At 45.8% G+C, this 14259-nt stretch overlaps 1 protein-coding gene across 2 annotated transcripts; it reads left to right on the top strand.

Moving 5' to 3' along the window:
- The first annotated feature begins 3366 nt into the window (after nt 1-3366).
- LOC120296898 (programmed cell death protein 1-like) lies at nt 3367-12777 on the top strand. Of its 2 annotated transcripts, none has more exons than XM_039318947.1 (5): nt 3367-3825; nt 4901-5188; nt 8357-8530; nt 10731-10765; nt 11790-12777. In XM_039318947.1, the coding sequence occupies exons 1-5, from the start codon at nt 3636-3638 to the stop codon at nt 12003-12005; spliced, it is 903 nt and encodes a 300-aa protein (XP_039174881.1). In that variant the 5' UTR covers nt 3367-3635; the 3' UTR covers nt 12006-12777. The 2 variants fall into 2 exon arrangements, with proteins under 2 accessions (XP_039174881.1, XP_039174880.1); XM_039318946.1 differs by having other exon boundaries at nt 4886-5188.
- The last annotated feature ends 1482 nt before the right edge of the window (nt 12778-14259 follow it).

Raw genomic sequence — 14259 nt, 5'->3', positions numbered from 1 at the left:
TAAAACCTCAAATGGAAAAAGCTTGCCAGTTCCTGCCTTTGGTTGATTCTTTTAAAAGAGGAAATTCTAGAATGACTTCAGATAAACATGCCTCGCCGACATGGCAGATTTTAAACTTTCTTAAACATTCCCCACTGATTACGTTCATGTTGTTGCGAAGTCGTGTCTGACCCATCGCGACCCCATGGACAACGTTCCTCCAGGCCTTCCTGTCCTCTACCATCTTCTGGAGTCCATTAAAGCTCACGCCTCCTGCTTCAGGGACTCCATCCGGCCACCTCCTTCTCTGTCGTCCCCTTCTTCTCTTGCCCTCCATCTTTCCCAGCATCAGGCTCTTCTCCACTGAGTCCTTCCTTCTCATTAGGTGGCCAAAGTACCTGAGTTTCCACTTCAGGATCTGGCCTTCTAAAGAGCAGTCGGGGTTGATCTCCTCTAGGACTGACCGGTTGGAGCGCCTTGCAGTCCAGGGGACTCTCAGGAGTCTTCTCCAGCACCAGAGTTTAAAAGCCTCCATTCTTTGGCCTTTCTCAGCCTTTCTTATGGTCCAACTTTCTCAGCCTACATTGCAACTGGGAAAACCATGGCCTTGACTATATGCACTTTTGTTGGCAGGGTGATGTCATACAATATGTTTAACGAAGCAGAAAAGGACTTAGCAAATGCAGGAAGTCCTTGACTTACAGCAATTTGTTTAGTGACTGTTTGATGTTGCAAGGGCACTTGAAAAAAATTGGCTTAGGACCATGTTTCACATTTACGACCGTTGCAGCGTCCCCCGTGGTCCTGAGACCAAAATTCGGATGCTAGGGCAACTGACTCATATTTATGACAGTCGCAGTGTCCCCCGGGGTCACGTGATCTCCTTTTGCGACCTTCGGACAAGCAAAGTCAGTGGGGGGAAGCCAGTTTCACTTTATGACCGTGTTATCCAATTAGCAGCTTCAGCGATTCCCTTAATGACAAGATAGGTCACAAAATGGGGCAAAATTCACTTTAAAAGATCTCACTTAGCAACAGGAACTTTGAGCTCAGTTATGGTCCTAAGTCAAGGACTACCTGTTTTTTCATAGAATTTTGTCAGCTGGATGGGTTTTAAAACCTGGATTAGTTATTTGGGGTTTAGCACGTTGTGCGAACCTAGGATATTGAGTTAGTTCATAGGACAACAGATTGTGAGAACTCAAACATTCTGTTGATTGGGTAATCAGGAGAGTAGAATAGAAAAGAACAAATACAGAATAGAATAGAACAGAAATACAGAATAGAACAGAACAGAATAGAATAGAATAGACCAGAAATACAGAATAGAATAGAATAGAATAGAATAGAATAGAATAGAATAGAATAGAAATACAGAATAGAATAGAAACATAGAATAGAATAGAATAGAAATACAGAATAGAATAGAATAGAATAGAAATACAGAATATAAATACAGAGTAGAATAGAAATACAGGGTAGAATAGAAATATAGAATAGAATAACAAATAGAATAAAATAGAATAGAATAATGAATAAAATAGAATAACGAATAGAATAGAAAAAAGGAATAGAACATAGAAAAGGAATAGAATAGAAAATAGAATAGAATAGAAAATAGAATAGAATAGAAAATAGAATAGAAAAATAACTTTATTGTCACTCTGAATGTACATTAATTGGTATACATTAAAATGAGATTTTGTTGCATTCAGCTCTCAAAGGGTCACCACCTCCAATACACACTGCATAAACATAACAAATAAATAAATAAATAAAGTAAAATATTCATATACCCACATGCACAGACATGTGCACTGACTGGCTTTGTACAAACGTATTATGGAAAACACACACCACCCTCTCCCCTAGGCTAGAGCATTGATTGTCTAACCGCAATAAAACGAAAACAAAACATTTAAAAGTACCCTAAGATATTTAATATACACCTTGATGTATTTAAGCAGGTAATAAAAATAATATAGTGTTGTAAAATCCTGAAACTACTTATCATTGAGCTTTACTAATAAAGGTTAAGGGCAGTCCTCACTTAATGACAGGTCGCTTCGTGACTGTTTGACATTACGACGGACTTCAGTTATATACGACCTGTTTGTAAAGTTCTGATAGCCTCCCCTCCGAAACAATCACACACACACACACACACACACCCTTAGGGTGACCACATTTGGGGCACATGGCAACCAGCTCTCATTCATCGCCCTTTGCAGCGTCCTGTGCTCATGGGATCACAAACTCCCCTGGGTTTTGTTTTTTTCTGGTTTTCGGCAAAAACACCCCATTGATGAAAATGGATTCATTTAATATGACTGTCATTATTCGCTTAACGACTGTAGCGTTCACTTAACGACTGACGCAAAAAAAAAAAAAGAAATTGTAAAATTGGGCACGGACCCAGAGCGATGGACTGGACGACCATCATTTCAGACTCAGTCACGTAAGTCATGAGGACTATCTCCATAGCAAAACAGCCCAGCCACCAAATCGTTGTTATTCTGGGGCTAAGCAGAAAGTGCCCCCCCTCAGAAAGAGGGAGCCATTAATCCAGGTTCAACCCTGCACTGATGCTCCAGCAATGATCAGCCTTTCCTTCCTTCCTTCCTTCCTTTTCTTCTTTTTCCTATTTCTCCTTCTTTCTTCCCTCCCTCTTTCTTTCTTTCTTTCTTTCTTTCTTTCTTTCTTTCTTTCTTTCTTTCTTTCTTTCTTTCTTTCTTTCTTTCTTTTTCTTTCTTCTAATTCTTTCTCTTTTCTCCCTCCCTCCTGTTTTCCTTCCTTCCTTCTTCTCCCTCCCTCCTGTCTTTCTTTCTTTCTTTCTTTCTTTCTTTCTTTCTTTCTTTCTTTCTTTCTTTCTTTCTTTCTTTCTTTCTTTCTTCTCATTCTCTTTCTGTCTTCCTTCCCTCCCTCCCTCCTTCTTTCTTTCTTTCTTTCTTTCTTTCTTTCTTTCTTTCTTTCTTCTCATTCTCTTTCTGTCTTCCTCCCTCCCTCCCTCCCTCCCTCCCTCCCTCCCTCCCTCCCTCTCTTTCTTTCTTTCTTTCTTTCTTTCTTTCTTTCTTTCTTTCTTTCTTTCTTTCTTTCTTTCTTTTTCTCCCTCCCTTCTGTTTTTCTTTTTCTTTCTTTTCATTCTCTTTCTGTCTTCCTTCCTTCCTCCCTCCCTCCTTCTCTTTCTTTCTTTCTTTCTTTCTTTCTTTCTTTCTTTCTTTCTTTCTTTCTTTCTTTCTTCCTTCCTTCCTTCCTTCCTTCCTTCCTCCCTCCCTCCCTCCCTCCCTCCCTCCCTTCCCTCCTTCCTCCTTTCCTTCCCTACTAGCAAGGTGCAGAAGAACCAAGCGGGCCCCCCTGCCACCTTGCGCCCGTGATGCTGGGCCTGGCCTGATCTGTGAGACGGGGCTTCCTGTGTCTCCGAAAACTGCCATCGCTGCAGTTTGCAAACAACCTGTGGGAGGTTGAGCCTTTCTTCTCTCACGTTCTCTGCTCTCACTTCCTTTGCTCACAGCCCTGCAGAGATTCAGTTCAATATGTCAAAGGCAAGGAAGGAAGGCAGAGGCAGGTAGAAGCTTCACCCCCCCCCCAGATCTGCCAATTCTTGGGGTACAGCTGAGGGGGGGGGCGAGAAGGCAGAATCCCATCCTCCTCTCCTGATGTGGCAGGTTGCCCCAAAGTTTGCTGATGTTCTTCTTTCCCTCCGGCTGAAATTCTACATTTGGTGGATGAAGCTTCAGACCATCCTGCCACGCGTTGCTGACTTTTTTGGGGTGGCCATGCAGAATCTGTGCCCTGTGCTGCTGGGGTTTCTTTTTTGCCCGCCTGTTCTGCTGGTCAAGCCCTTCGGTAGGTACCCATCATCTTCCTCGCGAGTAGCCGTCTCTGTGGGACTTTAGGCGCAATCAGAGAAAAACAGCCGTAGGATATCCTGGCAATTTCTAGGATTATTTTTTTCCAGAAAGCCCGAGGTGAGAGAAGTAAAAGGCTGGAACATCCCACCCCACCCCCCAAAATCTGGGGTTCGATCCAGCGTGAATTAGTCGAGAAAAATATTTTTTTCCCCAAAAACTGGACTAAATCTTAGCAGGTTGCGCACTTCTGAGAGAAGAACATTTTTATAGCTCAGGGTTGAACGATGGGGGTGCGCTCTGAGCTTGGTGGTTTTCTGGCAGACATTTCATGACCCAACTAGGTAACGTCATCAGTGCTAGCAGGGAGAGGGGTTTGTGGAGAGGAGGAGGAGGAGGGGGCGGAGGAGGAGGTGGAGGAGGTGGTCATCTGGGACCTTTGGTGCTCTCCTAGCTTGGTGGTTTTCTGGCAGACATTTCATGACCCAACTATGTAACGTCATCAGTGCTAGAACGGAGAGGGATTTGTGCAGAGGAGGAGGAGGAAGAGGAAGAGGAGGAGGAGGAGGAGGAGGAGGAGGAGGAGGAGAAGGAGGAGGAGGTGGTCATCATCTCTGGGACCTTTGGTGCTCTCCTAGCTTGGTGGTTTTCTGGCAGACATTTCATGACCCAACTAGGTAACATCATCAGTCCTAGAAACCCTACTTCCTTCCAGCATTGATGATGTTACATAGTTGGGTAGTGTGAAAAACGGTTGTAAGTCATTTTTTTTCAGTGCCTTTGTAAACTGGTCACTAAAAGCACGGTTATAAGCCAAAGATGACCTGTTTCAAACCTTAAAACAGTGTTTCTCAACCTTGACCATTTTAAGACATGTGGACTTCAACTCCCAGAATTCCACAGCCAGCAATGCTGGCTGTGGAATTCTGGGAGTTGAAGTCCACATGTCTTAAAATGGTCAAGGTTGAGAAACACTGCCTTAAAACCTCCGTCGAGGGGCCTGCTCATTCAACGGTGTGACGGACGTTCGTCCTGCGCATTTCTTTTCTTTCTCACAGTACTTTTTCGCCCAGCCCAGTTACGTTTAACGGAAGGAGAAACGGCGACGTTTACTTGTTCCATCTCCAACCCCGATTATGGCAATTATCTGAACTGGTACCAGTGGGGCCCCGACTGCCAGCCAGTCAAACTGGACCCCGGCAGCCGGAAGTACAGCGTTTCCAAACGAGACCGTCGCACCTACCAGATGGAAATCCGGGACGTGGAGAAGAACGACAGCGGGATGTACTATTGTTGGGTGAACGCCATCCAGTTGAAGGTGCCCTTTCTGAAGAGCAACGAAGGCAACCTCACCGTGACAGGTGTGACGGCGTATTTGGAGGACTTTCTGGGGCGGGTTTTGGGTAGCAAAAAAAAAAAAAGACCCGTGGACAGGCGGTCCTCCAGTTACGACGAAAAGGAAGCCATTGCTAAGCAAGATTGTTCTTAAGTGCCTTTTTTGCCCCATTTTTATCAGTTTTCTTACTGCAGTTGTAGAGTTAGGAACAGAATAATGGAAGATCGGCGTTGGAAGGGACCTTGGAGGTCATCTAGTCCAACCCCCTGCTCAGGCAGGAGACCCTATGCCATTTCAGACAAGTGGCTGTCTCTTCTTAAAAGCCTTCTTCTAGGAAGGAAGGAAGGAAGGAAGGAAGGAAGGAAGGAAGGAAGGAAGGAAGGAAGGAAGGAAGGAAGGAATAGGACAGACTCACAGAGTTGGAAGGGACCTTGGAGGTCATCTAGTCCAACCCCCTGCTCAGGCAGGAGACCCCATACCATTTCAAACAAATGGCTGTCCAGTCTCTTCTTAAAAAAACACCAATGTTGGAGCACCCTCAACTTCTGGTGGCAGGCTGTTCCCCTGGTTCATTGTTCTCACTGTTAGGAAGCTGCCTCTCTCCTTGACTCTTCGAAGCCAGCAGACCTTTCGCTCGCCATTTCTAAAGCTTGTTTGATATTTTTCAGGCTGCCCATGAAAACTGCTAGAGGAGGGAGAAGTTTCAATTCATCAGAATAGAGTTGGAAGGGACCTTGGAGGTCATCTAGTCCAACCCCCTGCTCAGGCAGGAAACCCTACACCATTTCGGACAAAGGGCTGTCCAGTCTCTTCTTAAAAACCTCCAGTGATGGAGCATTCACCGCTTCTGGAGGCAGGTTGTTCCACTGGTTAATTGTTCTAACTATCAGGAAGTTTCTCCTTAGTTCCAGGTTGCTTCTCTCCTTGGTTAGTTTCCATCCGTTGCTTCTTGTCCTGCCTTCAGGCGCTTTGGAGAACAGGTTGTCCCCCAGATTTAGAAGTTTGCAAAAGCTGATCATGGGACATGGCAACGGTCATAAGGATGAAGCATTTGCCAAGCATCTGGAATTTGATCCCGTGACCCTAGGGACGCTGCAACAGTCATAACTGTGGAAAATGGTCACAAGTCCCCTTTTCCATTGCCATTGTAACTTTAAACAGTCACTAAACAGACTGTTATAAGTCGAGGGCTATCTGTATTCACATTTTACGTACCAGTTTCCCATTAAAAACGCCTCCAAGTCAATGTTACTCACCCTTAGCCACTTTACGAGGGGTGGACTTCAATTCCCAACCCACTGGAGAATTCTGGGAGCTGAAGTCCACCCATCTTTAAGATTGAGAGACCCTCCCACCACCCAGACAGGTGTGCCTCCTACTCACCTGGATTCGCTCTGGATGAGCTAAAGTTGCAAAACGAAGAATTAGGAGGCAACTTGGATGTTGCCTGTCCAACCTTGATTGGACAGCCATTTATCCGAAATGGTATAGGGTGTCCTGCCTGAGCAGGGGGTTGGACTAGATGACCTCCAAGGTCCCTTCCAACTTTATTATTATTATTATTATTATTATTATTATTATTATTATTATTATTATTGATCATCGCACAGTCAGCCAGATGTTCAGACTGGATTTGGCATTTCTGTCTACCTATCGAGTCCTTACTCAGGACCTGGGATAGGCAGATGTGGATGTTTGATGGTATTACAGATATCGTCGCAGGATGGAAGCAGTTCCTAGTAAGGCCGCCTTTTGCAATTGACTAATAGCGAATTTGTCAATGCCAATGGTGTTCAAGTGGTGCTCCAGTTGTTTTGGGATTGCACCCAAGGAGCCTATGACTATTGGTACTACCCTTGCTTGCTTTTGCCACAGTCTTTCTATTTCTATTTGTAGGTCTTTGTATTTTGTTATCTTCTCCAGTTCTTTCTCTTCTATTCTGCTGTCTCCAGGCACTGCCACGTCCACTATCCAGACTTTTTTGTCTTTCTTATCGACAATTGTTAAGTCTGGGGTGTTATGTTGCAGGTGCTTGTCTGTTTGAATTCTGAAGTCCCAGAGCAGTTTAATTTTATCATTTTCTATGACTTTCTCTATTTTATGATCCCACCAGTTTTTGCTTACAGGCAAATGATATTTTTTGCAGATCTTCCAATGCACCATTGTTGCTACTTTGTCATGCCGCTGCTTGTTGTCAGTCTGTGCAATCTTCTTGCAACAGCTTACCAGGTGGTCCACGTTTCTTCAGCTTCTTTGCATAGGCGGCATTTACTGTCTGTTGCTGTCTTCTCAATTTTGACTTTATATGCATTTGTCCTTAAGGCTTGGTCTTGTGCAGCCAGAATTAGTCCCTCGGTCTCTTTCTTCAATTTTCCTGCTCTTAGCCATTGCCAGGTCTTGTTATTATCTGCTTTCTCAGCTATTTTTTTAACGTATTGGCCATGTAGTGCTTTGTCTTCCCATGCCTCTATTCTGTTCTTCATTTGGTCTTTCTTGTAGGCCAGTTTGCTCTCTCCAGTAGTCAGTAAGCCTTCCTGATATACTAATTTCAGTGCATCTTCATCATTGTTCTTCAGATATTCTTCCAAAGCCATTTTTTCTTCTTCAACCCTCTGATGTACTTGTAGCATTCCACGCCCACCTATTTGCCTTGGTAGATAAAGTCTATCAATGTCACTGCGTGGATGAAGAGCATGATTCATTGTCATTATTTTTCTGGTCTGCCTATCCATTGCTTTTAGTTCTGCTTGAGTCCAGTCCACTATTCCAGCTGTGTACCTAATGACTGGGATTGCCCAGGTGTTGATTGCCTTTATGGTATTTCCTCCATTGAGTTTGGACTTTAAGATCTTCTTCACTCTCTTGATGTATTCACCTCTAATCTTTTTCTTGACTTCAGTGTGCTTGATGTTGTCAGCTTGAAGGATACCCAAGATTTGTAGTACTCTTCCTCACGACTCTAATGTTTATTTTCGTGGGGCATCTTGATCTTCTTCGTCTTCTTCTTCTTCTTCTTCTTCTTCTTCTTCTTCTTCTTCTTCTTCTTCTTCTTCTTCCTTCTTCTTCTTCTTCTTCTTCTTCTTCTTCTTCTTCTTCTTCTTCTTCTTCTTCTTCTTCTTCTTCTTCTTCTTCTTCTTCTTCTTCTCCTTCTCCTTCTCCTTCTTCTCCTTCTTCTTATTATTATTCTCTTCAGAGAAAGTAGCTGCAGCTCAACCTCCAAACGAGACCTCACAGGTCAAGGAGAAGGACAAAGGTGGTGACCGTAAAGATGCCAAAACGTCTTTCACTGATTTGCGAGGGACTGGACTGTTCGTCCTGCTCGTGGTCTTATATTTCTCCGTGTGGCTCATCCGAAGGAGAAGACAAAGTAAGCAATTTTTTTTTTAAAATAATATTTTGTTAGTTTTACAATTAAGTATTTAAAAAACAGTGTGGTGACCGGGTTGTTATGTGCTCCTGGCCACTTTCCTCCATGTCCAGAGGTGAGCTGGCCTGGCCAATAAGCAGCCAAGACATGACGAAGTCCTTTCGTTTCGTTGATTGCAATAAGCGGGGAGAGAAGCTATCAAGCTAAAACATATAAGGAACGGTTGCTGGAATTGGTTAAGTCTAGTTTAACAAAGAGAAGGACCAGGGGGGATAGGATAGCAGGGTTCCAATCTCTCAGGGGCTGCCCCAAAGAAGAGGGAGTCAAGCTCTTCTCCAAAGCGCCTGAAGGCAGGACAAGAAGCAACGGATGGAAACTAACCAAGGAAAGAAGCAACCTGGAACTAAGGAGAAACTTCCTGACGGTGAGGACAATTAACCAGTGGAACCACCTGCCTCCAGAAGTGGTGAAAGTTCCAACACTGGAAGTTTTTAAGAAGAGACTGGACAGCCCTTTGTCTGAAATGGTGTAGGGTTTCCTGCCTGAGCAGGGGGTTGGACTAGATGACCTCCAAGATTTATTTTATTTATTTTATTTTATGAGACTTATATACCGCTTTAAGTGCAAGCACTCTCTAAGCGGTGTACACCAGTAAGCAATGTATATATATATATTTACATTGCCCCCAACAATATGGGTCCTCATTTTACCTACCCCGGAAGGATGGAAGGCTGAGTCAACCTTGAGCCAGTGAGATTTGAACCGCTGACCTGCTGAACACAGTCAGCTAAAGTGGCCTGCAGTACTGCACTCTAACTGCTGTGCCACCTCGGCTCTTATCCCTTCCAACTTTATTATTATTATTATTATTATTATTATTATTATTATTATTATTATTATTATTATTATGCCTGGTTCTCTCCAAATTTTCAACCCAAAATGTTCCCTTCTTTATACAGCCCTCTCCCGGCTGTTGCATCCCTCCTCTTTCCCCGTTGGCTGAGCTACTATGAGGTTACACTCTTTCCGACCGCCTCCTGCCTATTTCCTGCTGCATACTAAATCATACATCACTTGTTCGTTAATAATATAAAATATCAGACATATTCAGTGGTTGGTTTTGAGTTCTGGGCCCCTTAGGACAATAGGTTCTTTCCTGTTTTTCAGTTTAGTTAAGTTTTCCTGGCTAGACATTTCCTCCCACAGATGTTTTTATAGCTTGTCTTCTTCCTTTTCCCACTCTAAGACCCAGCTAATTTTTGCCTACGTATTTCTCTTACATCCTGTCTTTATGCTATCCTTTCCTGTTTCCCAGACATTATAGTGAGGAAGGAAGGAAGGAAGGAGAGAGGGAGGGAGGGAGGGAGGAAGGAGATGGGGATGAGAAGAAGGGAAGGAGAGAGGAAGGAGAAGGCAGGGAGGGAGGGAGGGAAGGAGGGAAGGAAGGAATGAGAGAAGGAAGGAGGGAAGGAAGGAGAGAGGGAAGGAGGGAAGGGGGGAAGGAAGGAAGGAGAGAGGGAGGGAGGGAGGAGATGGGGATGAGAAGAAGGGAAGGCGAGAGGAAGGAGAAAGCAGGGAGGGAAGGAGGGAAGGAGGGAAGGAAGGAAGGAGAGAGGGAAGGAGGGAAGGAAGGAGAGAGGGAAGGAGGGAAGGAAGGAAGGAGAGAGGGAGGGAGGGAGGAGATGGGGATGAGAAGAAGGGAGGGAGAGAGGAAGGAGAAGGCAGGGAAGGAGGGAAGGAGAGAGGGAGGGAGGGAAGGAGGGAAGGAAGCAAGGAGAGAGGGAGGGAATGAAGGAGGGAAGGAAGGAAGGAGAGAGGGAGGAAGGAAGGAAGGAGGGAGGGAGGGAGGGAGGGAGGAGATGGGGATGAGAAGGCAGGGAAGGCGGGAAGGAGGGAAAGAAGGAAGGAAGGAGAAGGCAGGGAAGGAGAGAGGAAAGGAAGGAAGGAAGGAAGGAAGGAAGGTTGTTGAGACTCTAGAAAGAGTGCAAAGAAGAGCAAAAAAGATTATTAGCCTTCCCCATTAACTTTGCTTGTCGAAAAGGTCGCAAAAGGGGATCACGCAACCCCGGGACGCTGCGACCGTCGTAAATATGAATCGGTTGTAAGTCCAGGATTCCCTGTATTATTACAAGAGAGAATTTTGTTGCCACAGGAACTGATTGAAATGAGGAGTGAGTTCTAATTCTCCCTTTTCTTGCAGAGCAAAAGAAGCAGAAAGACGGACATATTCCTTTGGTGAGTTCCTTTTTACTTCTCAAAATTGAACCACACCACCCTGGCTACTCCTGTCTGGTGTATCAACAGTCCTTGACTTACAACAGTCCATTTAGTGACCGTTCAAAGTTACAATGGCACTAAAAAAATGACCTAGGACCGTTTTTCACACTTACGACCGTCGCAGCGTCCCCGTTGGTCACGGGATCAAAACTCAGACACTGGGCAAGTGACTCATATTTATGACGGTCACACAGTGTCCCCTGGGGGTCACTTAGGCCAGCAAAGTCAATGGGGGGAAGCCAGATTCACTTAACAACCGTGTGACTCACTTTACAGGCTTAAGTGACTCACTTAAGAGCCGCGGCAGGAAATGTCGTTAAATGGGGCGAAACTCACTTAGCAAATGTCTCGCTTAGCGGCAGAAATTTGAGGCCCAATTGTGGTCATAAGTAGAGGACTACCGGGACCAGGGGTGAGGAATCTTGGCTCTTTTATGACTGGTGGACTTCAACTCCCATAATTCCTCAGTCAGCAGGGGGAACTATGGTCCCTTCATGACTCGTGGACTTCAACTCCCATAATTCCTCAGTCAGCATGGTGGAACTATGGCCCATTCATGACTCATGGATTTCAACTCCCAGAATTCCTCAGCCAGCATGGGGGAACTATGGCCCCTTCATGACTTGCAGACTTCCTCCCAGAATTCCTCAGCCAGCATGGGGGAACTATGGCCCCTTCATGACTCATGGACTTCAACTCCCAGAATTCCTCAGCCAGCATGGGGGAACTATGGCCCCTGAATGACTCGTGGACTTCAACTCCCAGAATTCCTGAGCCAGCATGGCTCAGCTTGGAAACCTCTCCCTTTCCCCTCAGCATGGCTGGCTCAGGAATTCTGGGAGTTGAAGTCCACACATCTTCAAGCTGCCAAGATTGAGAAACAGTGCCATGAGTTTTAACTCTCTTAAAAAATGAGATACGTAGGCTTTGTTAAAACATATTATTATTATTATTATTATTATTATTTGCGTTTGAACCGAAGGAAGAAGAGCCTCCTGCTTTAACCGTTTTCACGGTCAATTATGAAATGCTGGAATTCCCCGGAGGAAAAAAGACGAAGCCCACTCCTTCTCCGAAGTCCATTCAGCGGGAACAGACGGAATATGCCACCATTGTCTTCCTCTCGAAGACGCCAGAGGCTGCAGAGATGGGGGACTCGAAACAGACGCCTGGCCCGGTCTGTGCACAGCAGCCTTGACCCAGCCAGCACCTACTTCCTGTGGTTTCCGGAGTGCACATCTGTGCAAATGTTGTGGGGGGAGGGCTTCACCCCGAAGGTGACCGCTGAGGACTAGAGTGCTGATTCATTTGGGGAAACCAGACAGGTCTTATATAAGGTCAACGTTAGGCAGGAAACCACATTCTCTGAACGGCAAACGTGGCGAACTGGAGGAGCGAGGGTGGCTGTCCGGGGCCAGGGGGAGCCACTCTGCACTAGCACAGAGGCACTCTGCCCCATGGAGGGGTTGCAAAGCGGATCCGGCTCACTCGGACAGGTGGTCCTCGTCTTACGACCGGAATGGAGCCCAACGTTTCTGTTGTTAAGTGAATCACTGCAGTTATTACGTTAGTAACACGGTCGTTCAGTGAATCTGACTTGCTCGGCAGAAGGTCGGCAAACGGGATCACGTGACCCCGGGGGACGCTGCGACCGTCATAAATGTGAGTCAGTTGCTGAGTGTCTGAATTTGGATCACATGACTATGGGGGAGGCTGCAATGGTCATTCGGTGTGAAAAACGTGCATGTCACTTTTTTTCAGAGCCGTTGTACCTTGGAACGGTCACTAAATGAACTGTTGTAAATGGAGGACTACCTGTGCCATTAAAGAGGTGAAACCCTGCTCTCTTTCCAGAAGCAAAATAAAAATAGAAAACTAATGACAGAGAGCCAGTTTGATCTAGGAGCGTGGTGGGAAACCTATGGCACGCGTGCCACAGTTGGCACGCAGAGCCCTCTCTGTGGGCACACGTGCCGTCGCCCAAGTCCTAGGCCTTCAGCTAGGTTTTATAAAACCTTTTCGCTTTAGGCCTCTGCCGCCGTGTGCCAAAAAAATAAAGATTCAATCAATCAATTTCAACTTCCCGCGGGGAAAAAAAAAGATCTCGCAAAGTTAGACTTGACTGATTGAACTTTTTAGTCCCACCCAGTCTGCCATAACTACAGCAGCCACGCCCACCCAACGGGCCACACCCACCCAATGTCTTTGGGCCAATCAACAGGAGACAGGGAGTTCTAGTCCTATCTTAGCCATGAAAGCTGGTTGGGTGACTTTGGGCCAATCACCTGGATACAGTGAGTTCTAGTCCCACCTTAGGCATGAAAGAGAGTTGGATGTCTTTGGGCCAATCACCAAGAGACAGGGATTTCTAGTCCCGCCTTAGGCATGAAAGCCAGCTGGGTGACTTTGGGCCAATCACCAGGAGACGGGGAGTTCTAGTCCCGCCTTAGGTATGAAAGCCAGCTGGGTGACTTTGGGCCAATCACCAGGAGACTGTGAGTTCTAATCCTGCCTTAGGTATGAAAGCCGGCTGGGTGACTTTGGACCAATCACCAGGAGACGGGGAGTTCTAGTCCCACCTTAGGTATGAAAGTTGGCTGGGTGATTCTGGGCCAATCACCAGGAGACGGTGAGTTCTAATCCCACCTTAGTCACGCTACTGGGTGACTTTGGGCCAGTCCTTCTCTCTCAATCCAACCCGCCTTAGAGGGTTGTTGTCATGGGGTTAATAAGCGACGGAAAGTCGGATATGTTCGCCTCCTGGAGTTACTCCTAAAAAACAATAAAAGCGGGATACAAAACAAACGAACCAACGAATAACAATAAGAGCACAAACTGAAATTACGTCGAGACACCGACGCTGATGTTCTGATGCTGGTTGGTTTTTTTTTTCCGGCCCTGGGTGCGAATCCTGCTGAGCTTGGCGGAAAATCCGGTTAGCCCACCCCTCCCCCGCCTTTCAGCCTGTTCCAGCCTGTTCCGACGGTTTGTTTGGTAACCCATCGTGGGCGGTTTGATGATTCTTGAAATCTGTTTGGGGGCTGATCAAACCGACATTGTGGTGGAAAGTGCTGCCTGATAGGAAATCAGCGACTGTTAGTCAACACGTGTGGACAGGTGAAACATCTGATTCACACCCCACAACCCATCCAGACCTGCCTGAAATAATTGGCAGTTGTTGTTTGGCGTTCGGAAAGAATGCACACATACACACACCCAACCCTTTTTACTATGCCCCCCCTCTTCCAAATTGCAAGAATAAAACTCAGGAAAAGAAATACAGAAACCATGTTTTACTCATGAAACCCCTGGCTATTGCAAACAGCGGAAACATTGAATCACGCCCGTTGTTTCACAAAGAGAGCTCGGCGGAGGTAATAGACAGACTAAAGAGAAGGGGGTAAAATGAATGACATTCGTTTGACAGGATTAAAACTGAAGGAAGCCAGTAT

This window comes from Crotalus tigris, unplaced genomic scaffold, assembly GCF_016545835.1.
Source record: "Crotalus tigris isolate CLP2741 ecotype Arizona unplaced genomic scaffold, ASM1654583v1 scf7180000021707.115196, whole genome shotgun sequence".
Classification (NCBI taxonomy): Eukaryota; Metazoa; Chordata; class Lepidosauria; order Squamata; family Viperidae; genus Crotalus; species Crotalus tigris.
The sequence above is the reverse complement of the archived record's forward strand: the minus strand, read 5'-3'. Positions and strand labels throughout refer to the sequence as shown.